The sequence below is a fragment of the Phytophthora cinnamomi genome (assembly GCF_018691715.1).
Source record: "Phytophthora cinnamomi strain GKB4 chromosome Unknown Contig40, whole genome shotgun sequence".
Classification (NCBI taxonomy): Eukaryota; Oomycota; class Peronosporomycetes; order Peronosporales; family Peronosporaceae; genus Phytophthora; species Phytophthora cinnamomi.
In genome coordinates this window covers 424,428-449,911 of record NW_027150973.1, presented here as the reverse complement: position 1 = coordinate 449,911, position 25,484 = coordinate 424,428, and the positions used below count along the sequence as shown (strand labels likewise).

The window sequence follows — 25,484 nt, the reverse complement described above, 5'->3', positions numbered from 1 at the left end:
TGAGCGGTCTATTGAACATCCCGGAGGAGAAGTTGGCCCGAAATCGCGAATCTTCGCCAGGCTTGCTTTCTACTCCCGAGTATTGGCTGCACTGGTACCAGGAAACGTTGGCCACTTCCGAAGAAGCCAAGAGGGCGAGCAGGGACTTCCGGGGCGCCCTAAAGGCCGAGGCTGCGGTGACCGCTGTCTGCTCTGTGCTGGATAGCAGTCCCGACACGCGCTTCGTCAGGAGTGGAGCGAACCTAGACGCCGATCGGACGCCGAGGTCGTGTAAAGTTAGGCCGTCAATCGCCGTCGACGAAGCGGCGGTAGAACATAACATCTCGGTGAAGCTGGACCTGGGCACTCCCATCACAGTCTCGACCCCTGCTTCGGCCGAAGACATGCATATGTTACCTGATAAGTGGCGTGCTTGGGCGCGAAAGATGGTGTATCACCTCGTACTGGACGGCGAGCCCCGCCTCCCGAGGCGGTGCCCTACATGCTCGTCTAGGCTGGTTAGTTCGAGCGAGCAGATGCTGTGGACTGGTGACCCTCCCTGGTCGGAGGATCAAGGGCTCCCGGAGCGAGTTCTCACGGCCTTGGAACGCTTCGGTTCCCCTGCGAGCAAGGCTCTGTCTGAAAGAGTTATAAACGAAGTGTTGGAGGCGTACTCCAAGAACGCTTCCAGGGTCCGCGACAAGGTGATCGGTAGAGGACCTCGTTGCGGCCGTTGCCGCGCCCTTCCTCGCCCCAGTAAGATTTCCGGTGGTAAGTGCGTGAGTTTCGACTGTTCCTCATTGTATGCCTCCAACTCTGAAGCGTTGGGAACACACGGCAGCAGAAACGACCACGACAACGGCCTGTTCAAGTACGTCTATGTCGTGTCGGCTCCCACGACCAAGAAGCGCAATCCTGGACTTCGCGAAGTGCCTGACCAACCGGTCCCGAACGGCGAGGACGCCGCTGGTATTGTCCCAGGCGGGAAACGCTTGATCGGTACTATCGGAGGAATTGAGGCCGTATCCGCTGGTTTCGTCGACTGTGTACCGGCCGAGATGCTCATCGACACTGGAGCGGTCGCCAGTCTCATTGACGCCCGCATGTTGACGGTAGTGGGGCGAGCGGACGTTTCCCTGCGCCCTTACCCTCGCGATCTGAACAGTGCTTCGGGACACACTCTACGAATCAAGGGGTTTTTGGACCTGCCCATACAGCTTGGTTCCCAAGAAAGGGTGAGGCCATTCGTCGTGGTAGACCGACTTCACGTTGATGTCATCTTGGGTACCGATACACTCAAGGCTTACCGTGCCGTAGTCGACTTGGACGATAACATCGTTACTCTCAAAGACACGGGTGAAGTATTTCCTATTGGTGCTCCTCGCGTGGAAGAAGTGTACGCCTCACGGATCAACTCCACGGTTCGCATTTGCCCGGGTGGGCAAGCCTTGGTTATCTCGGAGGTCCAAGGTGAAATTGCTGATGAGTCCACTGTACTGGTGGAAGGGCTCGTGGACCTCGACGAGACTGTGAGGATTGCCCGCACGCTGTGTACGGTTCAGAAACGAAAGGTGGTCGTGGAGATGTGCAATTCGTCCACTGAGGAACTGATCATAAGGAAAGGAACGCTCCTTGCTGCGATAAGCGTGGTGCCCGACTCTGCTTTTGAATTCGAGTCGCCGCCGAGTGAAGCCACGACAGATAAAGCTGCCCCTACGCCAGAACGCCCTGCGACTCCGCGTGAATATGATTGGGTTCACTCCGCTATCAGTGCTTCGGCCCACCCCGACCATGCTCCGACCGAGCCCATACCGGGGCTTGCTGCGGCTCTGCGCCAAGAACTTGACGTGGACTTCTCTGATTCTAAGTTGGGAGGCGAGCAGAAGGAACTATTCGCCGAGATGCTAGGCTCGTTCAAGGACTTGTTCGTGGAGACCTCGATGAAACCTGGCCGGACAGACCTACTCGAATTTACTATTGACACTGGTGACCGCCCCCCGATCAAACAACAACCGTATCGCGTCTCTAAGGCTGAAGGGGACGTCATGGAAGCGGAGGTCCAACAATACCTCAGTCAGAACCTTATTCGCCCCTCAACCAGCCCTTGGGCGAGCCCTGTCCTGATGATCCGAAAACCGGACGGCGGTATCCGATTTTGTATTGACTACCGACGCCTCAACGCCGTGACTATTAAGGATTGCTATCCTATGCCGCTGATAGACGACATCTTGGACGTTCTTGGGAACGCCAAATTATTCTCGACGATGGACATCGCCTCCGGCTATTGGAACGTACCCATGGCCAAGGATAGCGTCGAGAAGACTGCTTTTACCTGCAAGTACGGTCTTTTCGAGTGGTTAGTTATGCCGTTTGGCTTGTGCAACGCCGTACCGGCGTTCGAAAGACTCATGGAGAACGTGTTGATCGATCTGAAGTGGCGCACCTGTCTCGTGTATCTCGACGACTGTGTGGTGTTTAGTGAGGATTTCCCTACTCACCTGATGCGAGTGAAGCAGGTGCTGGAACGGTTCCGCTCCGCGGGGTTCAAGTTGAAAATGAAGAAGTGCAAGTGGGGTCGGGACCAAGTCGCCTTCCTGGGACACATCGTCACCCCCTCGGGCACCCTTCCGAATCCCGAGAAGGTCAAAGCGGTGATGAACGTTCAACGACCTCACGATCTCCACACTGTACGGGCCTTCTTGGGCCCGACTAGCTATTTCAGACGCTACATTCCCGGGTATGCGGCCATCTCGGCCCCGATTGAACGCTTAAAGGCCAAAGGCGTTCCTTTTGCGTGGAATGACGACTGCGAGTCTGCTTTCATGCAATTGAAGCGGAAACTAATGGAGCCCCCTATCCTCGTGTACCCCGACTTCTCAAAACGCTTCAAGCTCTATGTAGACTCATCGAAATTGGCCGTGGGCGCGTGCCTGAAGCAGACTGTAGAGGGTCGGGAACGAGTGGTAGCATACGCCAGCAAACTGCTGGTGGGATCAGAGAAAAATTGGATCAACAAGCAGGACGGAACATCGGAGATTGAGTGTTGGGGAATAGTGTGGGCGACCCGCAAGTTCCGTTGCTACTTAGATCGTCGCGAGTTCGACCTTTATACGGACCACCAAGCGTTAACCTGGGTCTTCAATGAAACCAACCGCACCAGCAATGCGAAACTAGCAAGGTGGGCCATGGAACTCTCCCAATTACGCTTTAAGGTTTACCACAAAGCCGGCTCCGCGATGGGGCACGTGGACGGACTCTCACGCTTGTACTCCTACACTATAGCGGCCATCTCGATGACAGACCTACTCAACGATGCCGACTTGGACGTACGGAATTCGGCTCTGGTCGGGAAGGGCGGACGGACGCGTTCCCCCGCGGCACTCTCTGGAGCCTCGTTCTCCGACACTCCGGCTGCGACCCACCGTTCTGTCGAAGTCGGGGAGCGTGAATCCCAAGACGCGGACGCCTTGGATCTTACCTCTCCCTCGCTGAATTCAAACGAGGTCGGCCTGTCGTCATCAGAACAATTGTTGGTGTCCCCTGTGGACGTATTCGGACTGCAACAGGATCGCTTTGTGGAAGAACAGCGTCGCACCCCGTGGATCCTCGCGATGATCGCCTACCTGGAAAGTGGTGCTCTGGCGCTGAACCCGCAGCTACGGACGCGAACACTATTAATGGCCCCTAACTATGTCGTGCGCAACGGAGTATTGATGCGCAAGGTACACTTGAAGGCTCGAGCTGGACCTGCTAGCTCTATAGAGGTGCCGGTCATTCCCCTACAATTTATCTCGACGGTACTGCACCACTGCCACACGGATGTGCTGGCCGCCCACGTCGGAGTGACTAAAACGCTGGACAAAGTTCGAAAGCATGCCTTTTGGCACGGTTGGAAGCGCGACGTCGCTGAATATGTTCGAGAATGCTCTACTTGCGGCAGCGGAAAAGGACATCGTCCCTGGAGAAATGGCCTCATGCAACGCATGCCAATCCAAGAACTTTCTGGTCCGTTCTCGTTGTTGGTCGTGGACGCAGTTGGACCGCTCGTTACCACCCCAAGGGGTAACAAGTTCATCTTGGTATTTGCTGATTATTTCACTCGATGGGTCGAAGCCTTCGCGGTCTCGCGGCTCGACTCCGTGACGTTCGTCGAAACTATGGTGGATGAGGTGATTTCGAGACATGGAGTCCCCGAGAAGCTCCTGAGCGACCAAGGATCGAATTTTATATCTGAGCTGGCTCGTTCTTTCTACGAGACCCTTGGTATTAAGAAGCTCTTTGGTGCTGCTTATCATCCTTAAACCCAAGGGTTGGTAGCACGCTTCAATGGCATGCTCCTAGGCATGCTCCGCCTCTTTGTGAACGAAACGCAAACTGACTGGGATCTGTACTTGCCCCGCGTGTTGTTCGCTTACCGGACCTCTTACCACGAGGCCATCAAGGACTCTCCGTTCTTTAGCCTTTACGGCCGGGATCCCGTTCTGCCCCTGGACCTAGCTTTCCTCAACACGAGCAACAATTGGAAAAGCAACGAGGTTGCCGCTTACCGCCGACGACTATTCTTGTCCCTCCGTGATACCCGCCGAATGGTAGAGAGACAGCTCCTGAAGGCGCAGGACAGGCACGCGATTCGACTCGAGGGTCAAGAAGAAGCCAAATTTGAAGTGGGAGACCCCGTGTGGGTGTACCAGTACTTCCGGGCCAGGCGCGGAGAAAAGAAGACGAAGAAACTAGCTTTCTCCTGGCACGGGCCGTACCGTGTCGTCGGCACCGTGGGCGAGAACGCTTATCGAGTAGCTATACCTATCCATCCCAATCGCGTCGTGACTATCAATGTGAACCGCCTCAAGCGATTCAAGGGTCAGTGGAGCAGGCCGTACCCTTCCGAGACTCCCAGCGGCGTGAACACCGAGCCGGGCGTTGATGATGATGGCCCTCTCACCGAGGAAGACCTTCCCTCGACGAGTTTTGTGGAACGCCTGATCATCGGTGGGGAGGAAAATGTGTTCTCGGGCACGAACTGTCCTGTGGTCGATATCATTGCCAAGCGGAAGAAAAATGGAGAAGAACAATACTTGGTACTCTTGGCTACTTATGAGGTCTGCTGGCGCGCCATTGCCACGCTGTTACCGACCTACCGCGCCCTCATCAGCGAGTTCGAAAATACTCGGCGAAAAGAGCTCGGGCTACCCGAACTTCGTCGAAGCGCTCGACTGGCTGAGGCCAACGCGTCTGTCGACGAGGAAGATTTGCTCTTCTAGGAGGAAGAGCGCTGGTTCCCGACCACCTCGATCACCGAAGTCGATCGACTCGTGGAACCTCTTCACTGAAGGGCTCTGCTCTTCCTGTTTGGATTTTGATTACTTTGAATTTTATCTGCACGACTCCACCGTGCCTGTACTTTTGACGTCGAGCCAGGCGCTCGACCAAGGCTGCCCTCTCGAGAATGAAAGAAAACTCTTGAAATTGAATGGTTATGACTATCTGGCGAACAACACTGGAGCTAAATGGTTTGGACGGTGGGTATGCCCGCCTTCGACTTCTTTGGGGGAGGAGGCTTGTCTTCCTCACTGTCGTCCGCCTCGACTCCGTCGTCGTCCTCCTCGTCTTCATCTCCGTCGTCGGAGACATCTCCCCACACTGTAGTGAACGACCCGTTAGCGTGTTGGAAGGGAGCGTACCCACTGGCTTTGGCTTCTTTAGGGTCGAACGGCGGAACTGTGGGGGACTCGTACTTGTTGTCGCGGAGCTCCTTGCTGATCTGTTTCTCCAGCTTCTGTACCCGGACACTATTTCGAAGCTGCAACCATGCGCCCTGCGTGCGATCTCCCACCCAATGCGGGCGAGCGTCTCGCTTGGAGTTCATGTCATGGAGAACTCGCGCTAGCGCTCTGTCTGAGAGGCAATGATCAGATCTGGCTGAGGCGTTCAACGCGCCGGTCAACAAAAGCATCTCGGTGATCGTGGGGAAACCGTTTTGATCTATGCGGAAGGGCTTCAAAGCGTTCTTGATCTTGGCCTCGTACGTTGAAGGGTCCCTCTTGCGCAAGATCTTGAGACTCTCGATGACGGGCCCGTTGTACTTGTCCCCCTGTGACTGGTTTTTGCCTGGCTGGCCGCCCCACCACATGAGCAAACGCGCATCTTGCTCCTCTTCGATTTTCTTGAGGAAATTGTAGTAGCCCCACGTTTCGATGCACAAGCTTAGGAACTGCGTCCGAGCCAGGACAGCTTCCAGTTTCTTCTTGCGCGCCGACGGTCCAGGGCCGTCTTCGCTCCCAAGGGCGCGTGCAGTTGCCAGTCCCAGAAAGCGGAGCGATGACGGTTCCACCACCTCCAGTGTGCTACATGGATATGTGGATACGACGTCGGGTCGTACCACAAGTGTGATCCTTCCCACGGGAACGCTTTCTCGTATGGCGAAGATCTCCAGTCGGAAGCCTTTTTGTACAATTTCTCCAGATCATCTCGAATCTCTTGCGGCGTCTTGGCTGAGAGTTCCTCTGGGAAGTAGGAGGATGCCCTGGCCGGGGACGAGTCCTTTCGCTTGACCCCGCTAGCAGGTTTCGACGCAGGTGGCGGGTTGTCCGCCCTCGGCTTTGCAGACGACTTCGCGGACGACTTCGCGGCCGGCTTCGAGGCTATCGACTTGGCAGCTGGACTCCCCGGCATGTAACTGGTGAAACGTTGGTGGTCGAGAGCTCCCACGCTCTCTTTCTGGAATGACGGCCGCGGCAGGATCATGACAGGCCCGCTCAGCTCTTCCACCGCCCTTCCCGTCTTGTCCAGGATTGCTTCAGCAATGTTGTCGAGGAGGTCGAGGCCTACGGATGCGTCGTTCACGGAGAGGACCTCCCTCATCTCGCACCAGAAGGCCAACTGAGCCAACTTGCTCGCGGTAGAGACCTCGGCCGGCGTCTTCACCTTCTCCTTCTTGATGAACTCGTCCACGAGCAGGCGAAGCAACTTGTCCTTATCGTCGTCGCTGCTCATGGCTGGCGGATTTTCGAAGAATGACTACCTCGCTTGAGTCGGGAAGAGTGGGAAATGAGCGTTTCTGATTTGAGCGCTTGAGACCTGAGAAAGGGGAAGAAAGATCTCAAGAACCGTTCTGCCAACGACTGCGTGGATTTGACCAGGACATGACTTGCCCACAGTTAGTGAAATGACAATGACTAAACTCTCCTCTGGCTAAAGATCATGCCCTGCCTCGAGGTGGCACGAGACCCAAGCTGGGCGTGACTGATGGGAAGGAAGGAACGCTTTGCCGCCCCCTTTCACGGTGGCATATGGCTAAGAACCATGTCATTTCAACTACTGTCAGCTACTGCCGATTGAAGAGAGATGGAAGGCCTGTGGGACGTAGTGGTTCACGAATATGCCCGAGTCGAGCTGCTCCCTGCATACCTTGGCATCGTGGTGGTGTAGGTTCTGACCGCGCCTTTCAGACGCGTTGCTGGTGCCTTCTTGGTGCAAGTGTGGCGCGTGCTGCGACTAAACGGAAGCATGTGGGGTGAGATCGGAGGCCGCTACCGAGACGTCCTGCTGAACCGGGAATTACGGCAACTACGAGGACCGGCCTACGCTTACGCTCTGTGGAGCGCATTGTTTGCTGTCCCGGTGCAAGTTCTGCACGATCATGAGGAGGAATACGGCCGGTACGGCCGCATGCATCGAAGCTGGTGGGTAGCCGGCCAAGTAACTTTTGGGGAATACGGGCCTGACCTGATGGTTCGCTCGGTTCAATCTTGCGGACGCTACATGCGTGCCTCGGGTGAAGCGTGCGTGTTGGTGGGGCGTCGCGCCTCCGCCGTGATCCATGGAGTTGGGTGGATCTTTCTGCTTCTGGCTGTGTTGGTCATCCACATCCCGATGGGTCTGTATGATCTGTTGGAGTTTTCATTCTGTGGTATCCCTGGTGTTGTCACGCTCCTAGCCTCGCTGAACCTGCTCAACTACATGTTCAGATGGACGTCGTGGGGATTGGAGGTGACGATCTCGGTGGGATTTGCAGGGCTGCTTTCGCATGGATGGCGCCTTGGCGATGGCGATGGCCGCCTCAAAGAGTTGGTGCCGGGATTCCTCCTTGGCAAGGCGTGGGAGAGCGTTCAGCAGCGTGCCGACGCTCGCGATCAATCCGAAACTGCTAGTCTCATGAAGCTGCAGGACCCCGGAGTGGACGAGCAAGCCGACTTCCCGTCGACGGGCGTCGACGCTGGACTGCTCGCGAGTCTGCATGCTTCTCACGGCGGAGATGTGCTCCCGAACTGTGCTGTGCCGGTCGACTTCACTCGTGCCGACGTGGAGCTGGCCAATACTCTGACGGAGCTGGCTGCTAGGGCTACCGCGTTGACGGAGATGGCAGCCCAGGCCCAGCTTCGCGTTCGTCGGGGACGCCGAACCTCTAGTCGGGGAGAATGTCCCGTACCCGGGAATCTGGGTGACATTCCAAGAGGGACTTCGCTGGGCCTGGACTCTGAAAGACCCGCGCCGAGGCCGCCTGGGGTGACTCTCGCTCGTCCGATGGCTACAGCTACGGACGGATACACCCGAGTGGCGCAGCGTACCGAGTTGTGAGGAGTCGCCCGGAAAGATGACGCGAGACCCAGATCTCAGCTGGGTTCGACGACGACGACGGGAGCTTCCAGGGCTAGCATGGTGGCGTCGAGGGCGGGTGTCAGGACGACGCCGGTGCTTCCCCGGGCCAGGAGGGAGGAGGTGTCGCAACAAGGAAGGATGGCACGCTAGGGTGCCCCGGTGAGTAGAATGGAGGAGGAGTCATGCTTATGGGCGTGCGCGGCCGAGGCCGACGCCCGCAGTTGCTTGTCAGTCAAACATTTTCCCGCTAAGAACGAAGTCTAACAAAGTATCGTTTTACATTTTCGTTTAGCGCCGCCTCCTTCCTGCTCCTACCGAGAAAAGCCCCTCCGAGCTCCAACCACCCTTGACTGTACTCCCCGAACAGCCCACGCGTGCCCGATCCTTGGCGGGAGGGTGCGCGACACTGTTCTCATCTTTTCTTTAATAAAAGGAAATAGGTAGTTTAGTTGTTTCTTCCACCGCACTACTGCCCCAAACGGATATAGTACGGTAGTCGGAACTAAAACAGAACAGCATTGCAATACTAAATGGGAAATTCGCCTTCACTTTTTACCAGTCACGCTCCGAGAGAGCATTGCTTAAAACTGATACTCTATTAGTAGATACAACTGGACATGCATATGGGTCTGCACTAGGAACTATGCCGATAACACGGATGTGTTAGCTCGCGCGGACTCTACGATGAATCAAAATTGTCTGGATTATTGGTCAGATAATTTTACTCTACACCCAAAGCGTTGCACTTTCGAAACCTAAGTCGCTCGTTTTGATCGGCAATCCATGAATCTTGAGAAATTGCCCTCAAGTCACTTCTGCTGTAAAATTTCATGCTACGTAGCAAAAAGCAGTCAAGGTCTAGTTCAATCCATTCGTGATTACTTGACCAAGGCATGCATTTTCTTATTTTGCATTTTATTTTCCGCGGATAATGCCGTTGTGCACTCTAGATCTCCTCCGTACCTGCAGTCACTGTTGTATTATACTTTTTTCTATTTTAGTGGAATATAATATAATATCCATTTACAGAGCTACAGCTATAGTATACCTGACACTCCCAAGTTGAAGCTCATGTTGTGCACCTTAGCTTACCTACGTTGGACATTCCGCACCCAGCTCGCCGGCCTCCGCACACGCGCTTCTATCGCTCATGCAGTCGGCGGCGCCTCCGCGCGCCTCGTCGCCCTGGAAAGACGACGCGACGACGACGGCCACGGAGCTCTCGTCCTCGCTACTCCCAAGTTCACCAAATAAACATCCACAGCCTCATCGATAAAAGTGTCGCTTCCCGTGGTCGCCGAATGTGAGCGTCATACCACGTATTTTCTGTTGGAGTAATGGACCTCACAGAGGAATTAGGACAGAGGAGGACAGTATGTCATGGACATGAAGTTCTCAAATTTCCAAGTCAGCCTAACCTGGCCCGTCATCTGAAGAGCCAAACCATGAAGTTCCTGCCCTCCATCGTCGTTCTCCTCCGTGCCCAGCTTTGCCACGGGGGACCTGGGCGAACAAGCTGCTCAGCGTTCCGGGTTTGTGAGGCCATGCGACGTGGATGCCTGTGCCCAGCCAACTCCGACAAAAACATTAACACCAGCAAATGCTGCAACCCTCTCAGCGATCATCCTGTGTACAGAACCTTTTCCTCTGCTGTGTCCATAGCTGCACCATCAACTCCCTGTGTACTGTTAAGTAGACATCAAGTGGGTGGTTGAACAAGCAAAGCAAATCAAGGCATACACTTCATTGGAGCAACCAATTTTAGTCTCTTTTCAACACAAACAATACAAACCATGCACTCGACTACTCAGTGGATCATCTAAATGAACGTGTCAGACAAACACGTTCACTTTTCAACACAAACAATACAAACCATGCACTCGACTACTCAGTGAATCATCTAAATGAACGTGTCAGACAAACACGTCAGACAAACACGTTCATTTAGATGATTCACTGAGTAGTCGAGTGCATGGTTTGTATTGTTTGTGTTGAAAAGAGACTAAAATTATATTATTGTGTTATTTTCATTTAATGAAGTCCGCGCGGAGCGGGACGGTGTCTGGGGGAACAAGACCAGACCTCGGAAAAATACATGTAATTATTTTATTTTACTGAGAGGGTGGGTCAACTGTCTCTGGACTCTGTAGTACCCGCGGACACGACAGGATCACCCGTCATCTCCATCCTCAGCTCCACGCCATTTGACGAGATAAACCATCTCTGCAGTTAGAGCCCTCAGTTACTACTGGCGGCATCGCATGGGTTAACCTTCTTGCAACATCTGATTAATGCGATTGGCTAATAAATTTCAAGGATAAGAGCTTATTGGCTAATAGATTTCGCACTTAGCTGAGGTGGACGAAACAGAGAACATCCAAGTAATTTATAGTTTTGTGCAAGTTATTATATCCAACAGGAAAAACCAAACACTAATTTCTTTCCAACCAATATGCAATTTTAAAGGGTACTTGACTTAGCAAACTCGCACAGCCGCTGGCGCCGCCTCTAAGCTCTGAAATAAATTTCAGAGAACAATCCTCGCCTGCGTGTCGATCAAACCTGTCGGCACTGCAAGCAGAATGCACATCACCCGGATGCTGCGAATTCGTTTTTGATGACCACGTACTTGGCACTGTCTTGCAAGGCCAATTTTGCGATTGTGCTCACAGCCATGAAGAACCCAACAACGATGGAACTTTGCTCAGCTACCCGCATCTGGCTTAAGAGGCGCCAGCTATAACCACAGGTAAGCACAGATTGGCGTTATTCACGAACCCGCGCCAGAACTTGGAGTTGCGAAAATGGGGATGATATCGGATGACTGGTGAGACTCTGGAGTTCATGACAGCCCCACTGCGATGACTGGGATTTTTCGATTGTGCAGTCGTTTATCGAGTCGTCCCTTACCCTCTTGAAGTAAATGCGTCGAGCGGACTGGTGTTCATGCTGTGGTAGCACAAAACTACGAAGTAGAACTCGATCTTGAAATCGGAGACGCCGCTCCAGCGAGACAGCCGGGCACAAGAGTACCTATTCCAAACATTACCAGCAACTTGGTGATGATGCACGGTCCAGAACCTTATAGCAGTTTTGTGCCACAGTAAAGAACACTTGGGCGCTGTCTTGGGTGACGGATGAAGCGCTGTGTCAATATTGCTGGGATGTGAGCCAGTACAATCGTCACTGCGTAGATAAGCCCGCACCAGACGACGTTGGTGACGATAAGCTCGTATCTGGATTGAGCACGTGAGGGCTTAAGTAAAAAGGCATTCCCAACGGAGTAGCACGCATTCGCGATCCACGCACACGCGATACTACCGACAGCATTGCGCAGCACTACATTAGTATCTGTACTTGCATGGCTTGAGCCCACGTTCACCACCGGACAAGGTCTTTCAGAGCTCGGTGCCATAGGGAAATACGAGAAGCTGTACGTGAGGAATTTCCAAAATACAATAGAAACCTACTGTTTTGTTTCCCAGCGAGTGCGGACAAATGCAGTACTGACCCAGTAGTTACTAAGTTCGTTCATCAAAGCAAATGAATTTAGCCGTCACCCTAGTGCTTCGCCTACTTGGGAGCTTATGCGGTCTCTCGTTGATTGGTACACCCAGATGAAGTCGACAGCTTCTCGCTCGAAACTCACTCGTAGTTGCCATGGGATGTTTTGCGAAGGCTCCCTCCCCATGTGAGCTCGTGGTAGCCCGCCCATTGAATCAGATAGCAGACGGTTGTGTTAACCCATCGCTTTGCACAGATTCTGTCGACGTTGAGTAGCTTCGCGCCACCACCACGGCGAGCACGGCCGTCGCTAGCGAAGAGTCCACCGCCTTGATGGCGTTGTTCGAGGAGGCTTCCACCAAATTGGCGGCCTTGGTCAGTATTTTCGCGCATGGACAACTCTCGGTTCTACGGACCTGCCAAAACGAGCCGTCTAGACGGCGGTTGAAGTTCCTGGCGTGACGCTGTCGCAGGTTTGATGGAGGTGTCGGGCAAATTGACGAATGGTACAGCATGTTCAGTTGGAGAATGGCCCGTTACATTGCGATAGCGATCCGTTATTACTTTGCCGGCGCAACCGCTTTTCTCCATACACGTTGATGAAGAATGGGCATTGGCAGGGGTCTCGACATAAAAAAATGCATTCCGTTCAGCTTTTTGCATTTTGCATTGTTGGATTTGACGTTGGTCTGCTTGAAAATATCTGAAAACCGCACTGTAGTGCAAACTCCTTGCATACGGACCTAGCTGCTTTTTGTGACGGAAATCCAGTGTCTGCAATGCCCCGGCGCTGATTGTATGCAACACAATACTTGGAGCTGGTAGGACCCGAAGTTTCAATTGCGACGCCCCTTCGTAGAAGCCCCCGCGCTACAGCATCGTCGATTTCCAACGCATCCAGGACGAAGCGAGCGGTGTCGAACGTTGACTGTGTTTTTGTCCTAGAGTCTGCCTTTTTGACAACGAGGCCGCGAGTTTTCGTAAGGAAGTGTTACCTTTTCTATCGGTCTATGCGTATTTTGTATCTGCGTTTAAATACAAAGCAAGCGCTCGCAGACGGATTTCTATTTTAGTTCGTAGTTAAGTACGCATCAAGACATGGATCGCACTTTGTGAACTTCTACTGTTTTTGGGCAGTCATAATCACCTGGGAAACAAAACAGTAGTTTTCTACTGTATTATGGAAATTCCTCGCTATACGTACATCACTAGCTACCAATATACCCCATCTGGTTTAGAGATCGACCGTCCTTCAACGCAATCCGAAAAGGACCAAGTAGCTAGTGTGAGGAGGGCAAGCACATTGTGTACTGAAATTCCGCGGTTGACGTGGCTATAACAGTCCAGCCGAAGGTAGTTGCAGATGTTCGCCATCACTCGTTTTGCCACAACAGCCACGACGTCATCAAAAGCTGAACGTGAGTAGCTTATTTGATGTACGCAAATTGTAGCAGATGCCGATGGTGGTGAATCAGATAGGTAACCGGTTGAATCGAGATATCCTCCAGCAAGCCATGAGTCATGTACCTACGGTAGATTCATACTAACCTCACTGATATTATAATGAATTGAACGCGACGTGTAGATGCAACCTGAAAGTGCATCTGAGGAGCCTCTGTATGGATACAACGCTGTTTCGCTGTGAAACTTTCACGTAGTAGCCGTCGCGAGGCCAATAATGATCGTACAAGGCAATTCATCTATCGGATCTGCCTTCGACCGACCAGTGCTATACCGAACGATAGCAGTAAGAAAAAACTCGCAATAATTCAGACCGAAAAAGAAGGTTGATCCTTTTCCGGGTTTCTCTTTGATAGCGACCAGAGTATTGCGCATTATAGTGTGTGGTAAGTGTAGTGGAACGCTGGGAACCAAAACCTAGGGCAGGTGACGTAGGAAGACCGACAGCAAAAACGGCATATCGTTGAGCCAGTTCGGGATTTCATGGAATCGCTCCTTCAGCTTCACTGCGAGCCTACTGACACTGGCCGGTAAGGCTCTTTCTTCATCGGCGACAGACGGAAGTTTGGCCTTCGTGTTCACAACTTGATCGTCGAAATCCTTGATCGAGTTGCCAGTTCTCAGGCGTCGCATTTCAGCAGTACCACCGGCAACGCGGGGCGGAGACTCAGCTATTGGAGTAGCGGCGTCAGCGAGAGCAAGGCAAAGTAATGCGCACAGGAGAGCACTGCGGAGTTTCATCGTTGAGCTTGGGCTGCCGAAGCCTTGCCTGATTGAAAGTAAATCGCGAACTGAGCTCTTTGGGTTCATCAGATTGAACAGATTCTGTGCATGAACAAAAAATGTCGTGAACGACGTGTTAGTAGCAAACCGTATAGTTGTTTGCAGTTAATAGTAACTACATACAGTTCAACTGTATACTGTAATGCATGTGCACGTACAGTGCGACCCCCCCCCCCCCCCCCCCCGTTTTCGCGGAGGGTTGGCCATAAAAGAAACGAGAGGGTAATAAACTATGCCATGGACATTAAAATGATTTGCTATTTGATACTGGTACTATATTTCACTTAATCCGGGCCTTACAAATGAAGCCTAGCAGTTGCGAATAGTTTCATCGGAGATCTTTTTAAAGCCCTCAGAGCAACACTTCATTGCGGAGAAGAGATCCACAGTCATGTTGGGTTAAGACAAAGTTCGTGTTTCTGAGATAGTGTCAGCGTAGTGTACCAGGAGGGGCGACGCAACATTTGTACGACACATAGAAATGTTTAATGAAGGCAGGGGTATGAAAAGGTCTATGCACCCGGGTTTAAGTCAATCTCGGAGAACGTGTCATCCCTCCCTTGATGCGGGAAAAACCTTTGAAAACGGAGATGTGCACGCCACTTGCCCAATCCAGTCCTATCCCAAAAGCTATCATCCGAGTGCCTCCGAATGTGCGGAGTATTATTTCTAACAGTTTATTAGAGGTCAGCAGCCGAGAAAACGGGGGGTCGCACTGTATCGAAGATTTCACGCACTCTATTTACACATACGGAGTACCACTACGTCTCAAAATTGATGTCCCATTGTTGTAAAACACATGCGCGTTCTGTAATATTTCGTCTTTTGCAGCGCGGTTTGGCAAATACGACGCGGCGCGTTCTCACGGTTTGAACCGTGAGCTTATTTACTCAGCACGGTTAGTTTTGACAGCAGTGACGAAATGAATGATCACGGTGGTGTTTTAAGAGCTGGGACAGGGCGGCAGATCGCAGATGTCGCCCTTCCTCCTCAAACCAAGCGTCCAGCTCCGCCCATTCCCCTACTTTCCCAGTCCAATGGAGGTTTCAAGCACGCCGCGAAGGCGGGAGCTCACTGACATCGAGCGCGAGCAGGTCATTGTGTCCTTAAGCCTGCAGAGGTCGACGGACTTGTGCATTCAGGATACAGGAGGCAAGCCTCCTCACATGGCCAAAGCGAAGCTTCAGCGGGAGGGAAGACTGCCTCTGAACCTTCAGTGCTCCCCCAAAACAGCCGTAATTGTGTCGCAGCATTACAGGGAGCAGACTACTCACCATAGTTAAATCAAATACAGTTTGAGGACATCATTTTCGAGACTAAAAAAAGAGTGGGATGGGACATCAATTTTGAGACACAGCAGTATATGTGTGTAATCAATGTCGGTAGGGTCGGTCCAGCAGTGATGGCAGCACAAGACAACGAAGAGATTGTCCTGACTCAGAAATCCTGAGACGGGACTCTTACTTTACCTCCTCTATCGCAGCTGTAAACATTTGAGATCGTTGAAGACTCTGAATCACGCCTTCACTTCGTTCTTCATCCCCTCGCAACGATTGCGAGTACATTGTACACTCTCAATCGTAAAGGTACGGAGAATCTCGTGGTACATGATGTAATACAAGTATTAATACATACAGATATATGATTACGCTTACGAAGCAACCAGGATGTGCATTTACATACGGACGATACTGAACCTAAAGATAGGGTTTCACCAAACACGACAACAACTTCGTGTGTGCAGGACCATGCGACCCACGGGTAGACTGGCGAGGCGTCGAAACTCTCGGAGCTGCGGTTACTCATTCACCGAGGTACCCGATGTACACCAAGTCAAAACGTTTATAGGTTTTCTCGAGGTGGGCACTGGGATGGCGTACTGTGAGGGTCAGGGGACGGCTTTAAAGTTTTTTTTTTTCGCAGGTGTCATTCCACTAACATCTAGGACGCAGCGAGGATACCGATGAAAAGCTGGCGATTTCGCCGACTTGATAGACCAATCCGTAGCTTGTAACCAGTAAAAACAAAGCCGTGCTTTGCACGGGGAAGCTCTGGATTTACAAGTCAGATTTTCAACTTTTATATTTAAAATTTATGTGATGATTAAAGTAATTGTAGACCTCCGCTTCGCCCTGAGGCCTCAAGCTGCAAATAGTCAGTATGGTAATTTCACGCTTTCGACATACCTGTGGATAGTTCGGCGTGGGTAGCACCAACGTGATTGTGGCCGTGGGGCTGCTCGTCGTGATGTACCCGTCTCTCACCAAGGTGCGCTGGAACCTGGTGCTGCTCACGATGGTGCAGAACTGGGTGCTCGGGCCCTTCGTCGTGTTCTTCCTCTCGTCGGCCTTCTTCAGCGGCGACATTGGCTACATGACGGGCTCAGCCTCGTGGGCTGCACGTGCTGCTTTGCCATGGTCGTGGTCTGGAACAGCCTTGCGGGCGGAGACGCTGAGTACTGCGCCGCTATTGTGGCCATGAACACTGTACTCACCATTGGACTCTACTCGCCCTCCGTGGGCCTCTTCATCAACGACCTCCCGAGCCACCTGGGCATCGATTCGAGTGCCGAGATCCACGTCGCCATGTGCGAGGTCGCCAAGAACGGCGGCATCTACGTGAGCACGTCGTTCGTGATGACGCTGCTCACATGGTACGCGGTCACCAAGGCCAAGGGTGCCACCTGGTACTTCGACAAGTTCACGCCGCGCATCGGCGTGCTCACGCTCATGGCTCTTCACGATAAACGTGCTGTTCGCCTCGCAGAGCACGCGCATCTCGTCAGATAACCCAGGTTGGGTTATCTACGCCGCCGTACCGCTGCTCACCTACTTCATGTTCATGTTCGTGGTCTCCTTCCTGATGGGCTGGTGGCTCGGGGCCACGAACGAGCAAGCCGTGACGCTGTCGTTCACGGCTGCCAGCAACAACTTCGAACTGGCGCTGGCGGTGACCATTGCGTCGTTCGGACTCAAGTCGGACCCAGCGCAGATGCGTGTTGTGGGCGCGTTCATCGAGATCCCCACGATGCTAGCGCTCGTGTACCTGGCGTTTTGGTTCCGGCCGGAGTCTATTCGATACAGTCAAGTGTTTGGACCTCCAGCGCGCGAAGCTCTCGAATGCGTTGAAGCATCAGCCACAGCGGTGAGAGTAGGTTTTGTCCTGTGTTCTTTTTGCCGCAAAGGTGAAAGTGAGCTAGGTGGGAAAGAAAGCATGTGCCCGTTAGCTCCGCGTGCTATCGTTGCACCCGTTGCATCAAACTATCTTCAGGACTGTGAGCTTGAGCAAAGTAATGTGTAATATTCTAGTATTAATATGCAATATTGTAGTTGTTGCTCGTTTGAGTGTGCTTCATGACCATCATTGTGTTGGATGTGTATTGAGTTAGAATCAACATTCAGTTTTGGTGTGAAATGATTGCAACGGTATAATGGAGATATAAATCAGTTGTGGTGCTATCATTTCAAAATTGGGAGGGTTTTGGGATCGCCCCAACAACTCGGGATTAAAATACAGAGATCAGGCACAATGCTTGAAAATCGTATTTAGGGTGAACCTCGCGACTAAAGACATACACGGAATCACTGGCATAGCACCCGGGACGGGTAGACAGCAAGATCTCGATCGCGTGAGGTTGACGAAGAGGACGGAGTAAGAGAGAGACGCGACCACTGCTTCCACCCGCCGGACGAGTAGGAGGGAGGCCACACATCCTAACGTACCGTATCACTTATGTGCTTGGCGACAGTCATATTCGCTACAACACCACAATAGGGGTAGTTAGTCAATGTCCGCAGCAACAGCTCACTTTTTTCGACCGATTTTTTCGGGGCTGTGATTGGCCAGAAAAAAATCTGCTAACGGAACGAAAAGTCGTTCCGGTCGATCAGCAGCAGCAGCTTTCTAGCAGTCCAAAGGTCCAACAGGGCCGCCATGACCACGTGCAAGCTGAAGACATGTCGCCGCGTGGAGAGCCACCGCTGTGATGTCAGCGGTTGCGAGCAGAGCATTCATAAGGTCTGTCTATCAATTATACTCATGTCATTCGACGCCGAGGGCTCGTTTAATCGGGTTGTGTGTAGCAAGCATTGCTGCAACGCAATTCTAAAGTCGGAGCGCAAGGCCTCAGTGCAAGCAGTCGGAAAGAGTCACCTGGCACAATGACTAAAGCTCTCGCAGCGCCTCCTGGCGCGCTGTCGGGCGTGTGAAGTATGGAGCAATGCCAGTTGGGTGTTGTCATGTGGCTGCTCTACTTGTCCCCGGTTGAACTAGGCCATTTCTGTGTACTAGCTTACTTGACTTTGTATAGCATAGTGTAGCCCATATACGGACTCTGTGCTTCGGCGCAGAGCTCCCGCAATCCCAAATTCGCTGAGTGGGCGAGAGATGCGTTCGTGGTCATCTCTCTGCACTCTACGCTACAGGTACTGAGCAGGGATGGCAAAAAAAATATGGAAGGATTTTTTCGAAATAAACATATCAAAAATATGTTATTTTCATTTTTATGAAATTTTTACCATTTTTATACATCAAACCCCGCTGAAACGGATCGCCTGGAGCACCGTATAACACAGTAACTATCTGAATACTGGCCTCATCGCATACTGACGAGTGGGCTGCCGCCGCAGGGCTACTTCAGCTTCAAAGGTGGTGGAGCCGACCATGCCGATCGAGGTCAAGACACCTGAGGACTTCAGCGGCGCCATCGGCGAGAAACAGCCGACCACCGTGCAGTTCTCGGCGCCGTGCCAAGCCGTCTTGAGCTCTACGAGGTAGATTGAGAACTGATTGAATGTGAGATTACCTGGCTTTGGCTAACTGGCCCTAGAACTACTCATGCAGTGCCCTGGGGACTCGTGGAGTGTACCCAGAGCAAGGGTTCAACGGAACCCAGACAACTAAGATTGAAATCGTCACCCCTTCGTCAGGGGACAGGCCCACACGACAGGAGAGGCGCCAGGGTACAAGAGAGGTTGTCATTCGCCCCCATGACAGGAAATCTGTTATTGAGCAGGTCGACTCATTGGTGAATTAGCATGGGAAGATCCGTCGGATGTTTGTGCGGTATTCAGTTGATCCGGTGTCCAGCAAGACGTTGCCGTTGTCGTACACAGTCTTGATAACGAATGGACGTTTTGAGACGGGATCTGTTTTCTTGCGTTCGCGGGCTGGAATCCGCAGCATCACATTATCACCAACGCGATAGAAATGTTGAATACGTTTTCGGTTCTCCCAGTCGTTGTCCTGCAAGATTGCCATGAACCGCTGCTTGGAGAGGAAACTCCAATTGGCGAGATGGAGTTCACGCGTGATCATATCCTCTCCGAACAAAAGCTGTGCTGGAGACGCACGCAGAACTGTGTGATAGCTAGCGCGAATGGCATAAGCTGCGTAGTCGAGAACCACCTCCAATTGGTCGTTCAGATCCGGGCGAGGGCGCAAAACGTTCATTATCTCCAGGTGCACACGCTCGCAAATGGCATTTGCTTGCGGGTTCATTGCCGTAATGGGCTTATCCTTGATTGCCATCGACCGAAGCAGCGCTTGAAATTCGTCACCGGTAAATTCTGGTCCCTGATCGTGAACCACGAACTTCGGACGGGGATATCGGCACAACCATGCTCTCTCAAAGCTAAGAGCAGTGGCAGCTGATCCTTTACCCTTCTGAACAATGACCTCAAGCCATCGGAATTGTTGTTCAATGGCAGTAAGGCAGTAGAAATGCTGCGGAAATGGACCTACCAGGTCGACATGGACAACATCGAACGGCCGGTCCGTGTTTGAGGCTGGAGTTGGTGGCAGATGTCCGTATTGCTGTTTGCCACCGTGAAGCTTTGCCTTCTTGCAGTCAACGCACTTCTTCACGAAATTAGTCACATCTCCTTCCATTCCAGACCACCAAAATGTCACCATGGATCGGAACGGCTTCTCAGCGCCAGGGTGGAGTAAATACTCGTGATAGAGCTCCACTAAGTTGTTACGCAGTGACTCAGGAACAACCACACGCTTTCGGTAGTGCAAAAGCACGACACCTAGAGCAGGGCGGAGTGTGTATTCTGGATCACCTTCGTTTCGCTCCAGTTGGCTGATGATATCCTTGCACGTCGAGTCATTCAGCTGGTGCTTTTTCACCACTGACCCATCCAATGCGACTTCTTCTTCTTCCACAGCGAAAAGCTCTTCTTCGGTCGCTTGTTGCACAAAATCGTAGCGCAAGCGGGAAAAGGTGTCCGCTCCAATGTTCAATGGCCCCGGGACATATTGGACTGAGAGACGATATTCTTCAAGGAGTAACTTCCAGCGCTTGACTCGGAGTGAGTTTTCTTGGGGGAACAGCATGTTCTTATGGTATGTATGAATGACCACAGGGAATCCGAGCAACATGGTGCGGTTCTCCTTCAGAATCTCCACTACTGACAACAATTCCCATTCCATCGTCGAGTACTTTTGCTGCGTTGCTGTAAGAGACCGGGAAAAGCAAGCAATGATGCGTTTTCCTTGAACAATGAGACCGCCAATTTGACGTCCGCTGGCATCAGCAAAGACATGAAATGTCCGACTGTAGTCCGGGAAAGCAAGCCAGACATTGCGAGCCAGAGCAGCTTTGATCTCCTGAAATGCAGCCGCGTCTTCTGGGGTCCACACAAACGTGACTTTCTTCGAAGTTAGTCGGTTCAATCGAGCTGTCAGCGCAGACTTGTTGGGAACCATCTCTCGGTAGTAGGTGATCATACCGAGAAATCTTCTGAGCTCTTTTTGGTTTCGAGGCTCTGCAATATGCTGGATTGCCTCGAACTTCTTCTTCTGGGGCTGAATCCCATTAGCTGTCAGGGTAAACCCCAAGTAGTCAACACTCTCGCGTAAAATCTTGCACTTGCTAGCGTTGAGGGTTACGTCGTACTGCCGCAGTCTCTCGAAGACGATCCGCAAATGCTCGAGATGCTCCGTCTCGTTCTCCGAGAAAATCAACACGTCGTCGAGGTACACGATGACAAATGGCAAGTCCCCTACGATTCGTTCCATACAGGACTGATACTCGTCAGGAGCGGTAGAAATTCCCATCGGGAGTCTCTTAAACTGAAACTTTCCGAATGGCAGACAGAAGGCAGTCACTGACCGACTCTGTGGAGCGAGCCGTCTGGAAAAGTATCCCATGTTTGCATCCAAAGTGCTCATACACTTCGCTTTGCCAAGTCGTAGCAAAATCTCCCGAATCTTCGGCACGAACTATGGCGATCGAGACAGGAATTTGTTTAGGCGGCGGAAGTCAACCAACAATCGCAGCGAACCACTGACTTTCCGTAAGAAGAAGGCTGGAGCTGCTGACTCAGAGCCGTAGATCTGTTCAATGACGTCGAGCTCGATAAGGCGTTGTATCTCGCGTCTTGCTCCATCTTCCAGGCTGCGTGCAATTGAGTACGGACGGGCGTGCGAAGGCACGTAATCAGCGCGAAGTGGCAAAATGTAGTCACCCAGATGAATACGTCCAAGGCGCCCGTTGTACAAATCGACATATTCCTCCAACCGTTTCAGGTAGCAATGAGAGAGCGCCGCATCCAAATGTTAAGGAAGGAGGTCGACTGGTGTCACGTCCGTTGAGTCACCGGCAAGGACTTCGTCGATTTCGTCGTTAACTTCTACTAGCCCTGGATGAGGACGAGGAAGTGATTCCTCAGTGCCGGATGTCGTGCGAACCGCTAGCTCACTGCCATCCCATTGGACTCGACGATTCTTGAAGTCAATCACTAGACCCAGAGCAGTCATTAAATCGCGTCCAATAGTCATGTCGTCAGGGAGAGAAGGAAGCACTTCAAACTGGTGGACAATAACCGCATCTCGCTTTAGTTGAGGGATCCGGAATCGAACAAGCATTGATCCGTCGCTTCTCGTGTCTCCATTGACCAGTTGAAAGGAAACTCGTGATTCTTTAAGCTGCTGTCCCTGTTGCTGCTGCAACGATCTCATGAACGCAGCGCTGATGATGCTCTTCGAGCAACCACTATCCATCAAGGCTTGAAAATGATCTCGTCCACTCTCCAACTTAATCATCACGCGCATTGGTAGAGACGGACTGTCAGACTGAGTGTGGAGACCAACAAACAAGTATTCTTCGTCACTTGAATTTCCATTTCCGTGCTGGCGTTGCTCGACACGGGTCTGTTGGCTGCGCGACTGATTGTGCAGGCCACGCTGCTGGTCAACTTGCTGGTGTTCCTCCTGTTGATTGTCGTGATGAAGTGCTCGACAGTCTTGACTGTTGTTCGTATTCGTGCGATGGAAGGAGCAGTACTTGTTGTTGTTCGAGCTGTTGGAGCTGTTGCTGTTGCCGTTGCGACCACCACGGCCGCCTCAGCCGCTACGACCACCACGTCCACGACTGCTACCACGCTGTTGTTGATGACCATTGCCTCGGTTGTTGCCTCGGAAGCTGGGGTTCCTGCTGTTGGGTTGGTTACCCCGGCGATCTTGAGGTTCATGTCGATGGAGGCGTCTTTCACCCTGCTCAATGCGCTCAAAGAAGGGTACTAGAGCTGTAACGGGGTTACACGTACAGGTGGCTGCAAGCCACTTGTGAATTTAACAGATAGGTTATCTGTTAAACGTTTTGGATACTTCCTCACATTGGTGTAAGACACACCGATAAATACATTGAAGTGGACCACCACAGTGAGTGGTCCACACATACCCAAAGATCCTATTGGTAGAAAGCAGCATCTTTCTACCAATCAGAGACATGCATATTAGCGGGGCTCTGACAGCCAGCCGCTGTCAACCCTTTCATAGATGATAAACAGTTTTTAGCAGATTTTAGAGGAAGATCAATTTACAAACAATACAGTTCTCATTTTACCTTAAACTAGCTACTTGGAGTCTTGTCTAAGTTAACTTATATTTGTGTATTCAAATATAATTAACCTAAGTAATTACTAAGTACTTACGCTTCCTCATGCACGTTGCGCAACGTGTAAGCTAAAGTAGTGAGTCAAGTTAGACCCACTACACCTGGTAGCACTTTGTAGCCCGTCCAACGACCGACTGCTTGACGTTCGTACGCGGTGTACGAACGCGGAGCCGAGAACCACATGAGCACGGAGGTGCCCATGGAGAGCTCCAACACGCCTGCAACGCATGTTGCACGCGCTGACTGCCCCCACCTGTCTGACCCAGAGTGGGAGGCCCTCCAACGACTGTCAACAGTCATTGGAGAAGCGGCGATAGCTACAATGCTGCGTACGCTATCGCCGACGGAGCAACATGGTGTTGCTCTGGGCTTCATCATGAAGGAGCAGCGCGATGCTGCTTCCTCAGTGACGGCGTCGTCAGGGACGACACCGCGTGCTCATCCATTAAAGTTGAGCGTAAGCAATTACGTGGGAAGAGAGGGCGAGCCTCTCCTCCGATGGCTTGTCGAACTCGACACAGCCATAGCGGCTCGACGCATCGTCGACCCGCTGTCGAAGGTCGCGTTCGCCATGTCCTGCCTTGGCGGACGCGCAAGGGGTTGGGCGTATGGACGCCGACTCTCCGATCCTACGTGCTTCAGCACGTACGAAGTATTCAAAGAGGAGCTCAAACAAGCGTTTGAGCCCCCGCAAAACGAGTTCCGGTCGAAGGCGGAGTTCCTCGACCTTCAGCAGGGTAAGCATGAGGTCCATGCTTACGCGCAGCGCGCACGATATTTGGTATCAAATATCGTGACTAACCCAATTGACGAGGCGACTAAAGTCGTCACGTTCATGAAGGGACTGAGAGATGGGCCTGTGAAGACCTATCTCTTCCGAGAGTACCCGAGTACTCTCGAAGCTGCGATTACTCTCGTAATGCAAGAAGAGTTTAGCCTGCGGCAGGCTAAACTGCATGCGAACGTGCCAAGGCCGCAACCGCGCCCGGTAGTGAGGACGGGAGGTCCAGAACCAATGGACCTCTCGAACGCAACAACTACTGGCTATCAGCAGCAGGGAGGCAACGTGCGATGCTTCCGTTGCGGAAGGATCAGTCACTTTGCACAGCAGTGCACAGCTCCCATGCCCCCTGGAGGTGGCCGTCGTGGCGATGCTAGGCATCGCCGCGGACCAACAAAAACGCGAACATCCAGTAGGCGCGGGGAGCCCTACTGGTAATGCAGTCACGCGTGCCGACATCGGGCACGCGACACTGAGGACTGCAGCCCCCAGTGAGACCAGCTCTCACTGCAAGAAACAAGATGACAGGCCGAACCTAGTCATCTTGAAGGTTTACTCGAAGAGAGCGAGTGACTCTCTTCGAGCTTTGGTAGATTCAGGCGCGTCGAACAACTTTGTTCGACTACGAAGCCTGTCGAGACTTGACTTCGAGGAGATAGATACACCTCGAAGTCTTCTAGAGGTACGATTGGCAACAGGTGCCATCGTAAAAACCGAGAAGCGCGTCGTGAACGTGCGCTTCTCGTACAAACAACGAGTGTTTGTCGAACACTTTATCGTCCTAGACCTGGATGATAAGTTCGACGTGGTAATGGGCATATCGTGGCTTGCACGGCATGATCCGGTGATAGACTGGAAGAAGCGCACGCTCGTGCGCTTCGGATGCGACAGCGGAACAGAGAGCGATGGCCCTGTTACCGCAGCGCGCGCATCAGCAGGTGCGCGCGGCTCACCAGTCGAGACAGCGCTTAATGCTACTGTCCCAGAGTGCCCAAGAAATGCGCGAGGGCGCGCACAAGTGAGACCCACGTCGGCAATGCTGCCGACGTCGGAAGAAAAAGATGTGTTGGTTCCGGGAACCAACACCCACGTTCAAGCGTGTAAGGGACAGTCCCTGACCCGAAGAGGTCAGGTCGACAACGACGCGTCGGCTCCGGGAGCCGACGCACCCTCGGTCATGAGGGGCTCCGCCAATGAATGGCGTCGAGGTGATGAAGGCGTGTCAACTCCGGGAGTTGACGCTGCAAACAGTGCGGACGGTTGCAAACGTACCGCACTGACGCAATTTGCATGCTGTCGTGCAGCCGGGCTGCACGACGAAGCGCCATGCGATCAAGCCGGGCTTGATATCGCGCGCCCGCAGACAGGGTCTGCCGGCGAAAGAACACATTTCCGTGCAGCCGGGCTGCACGAAGGAACATGCGGTCAAGCCGGGCTTGATACCGCGCGCCCGCGGACAGGGTCCGCCGGCGAACA

The 25,484-nt window shown here is 52.6% G+C and overlaps 6 protein-coding genes across 6 annotated transcripts; 4 read left to right on the top strand and 2 right to left on the bottom strand.

Annotated features, from left to right (window-relative positions):
* Positions 1–1,880: 1,880 nt before the first annotated feature.
* IUM83_15004 (uncharacterized protein) lies at positions 1,881–4,280 on the top strand (the record flags this gene model as incomplete). Its single annotated transcript, XM_067939787.1, has 1 exon — positions 1,881–4,280. One exon carries the CDS (start codon positions 1,881–1,883, stop codon positions 4,278–4,280), a length of 2,400 nt encoding a protein of 799 aa, XP_067791274.1.
* A 30-nt stretch (positions 4,281–4,310) lies between these two features.
* On the top strand, positions 4,311–5,240 carry IUM83_15003 (uncharacterized protein; the record flags this gene model as incomplete). Its single annotated transcript, XM_067939786.1, has 1 exon — positions 4,311–5,240. One exon carries the CDS (start codon positions 4,311–4,313, stop codon positions 5,238–5,240), a length of 930 nt encoding a protein of 309 aa, XP_067791277.1.
* A 242-nt stretch (positions 5,241–5,482) lies between these two features.
* Positions 5,483–6,280, bottom strand: IUM83_15002 (uncharacterized protein; the record flags this gene model as incomplete). The annotated part of the gene is made up of 1 exon (XM_067939785.1): positions 5,483–6,280. The coding sequence occupies one exon, from the start codon at positions 6,278–6,280 to the stop codon at positions 5,483–5,485; it is 798 nt and encodes a 265-aa protein (XP_067791276.1).
* Positions 6,281–16,739: 10,459 nt separating this feature from the next.
* On the top strand, positions 16,740–17,114 carry IUM83_15001 (arsenical-resistance protein; the record flags this gene model as incomplete). Its single annotated transcript, XM_067939784.1, has 1 exon — positions 16,740–17,114. The coding sequence occupies one exon, from the start codon at positions 16,740–16,742 to the stop codon at positions 17,112–17,114; it is 375 nt and encodes a 124-aa protein (XP_067791291.1).
* A 46-nt stretch (positions 17,115–17,160) lies between these two features.
* IUM83_15000 (Arsenical-resistance protein) lies at positions 17,161–19,101 on the top strand (the record flags this gene model as incomplete). Its single annotated transcript, XM_067939783.1, has 2 exons — positions 17,161–17,414; positions 18,954–19,101. The coding sequence occupies 2 exons, from the start codon at positions 17,161–17,163 to the stop codon at positions 19,099–19,101; spliced, it is 402 nt and encodes a 133-aa protein (XP_067791290.1).
* A 255-nt stretch (positions 19,102–19,356) lies between these two features.
* IUM83_14999 (Retrovirus Polyprotein) lies at positions 19,357–21,387 on the bottom strand (the record flags this gene model as incomplete). The annotated part of the gene is made up of 1 exon (XM_067939782.1): positions 19,357–21,387. The coding sequence occupies one exon, from the start codon at positions 21,385–21,387 to the stop codon at positions 19,357–19,359; it is 2,031 nt and encodes a 676-aa protein (XP_067791305.1).
* Between the last annotated feature and the right edge of the window lie 4,097 nt (positions 21,388–25,484).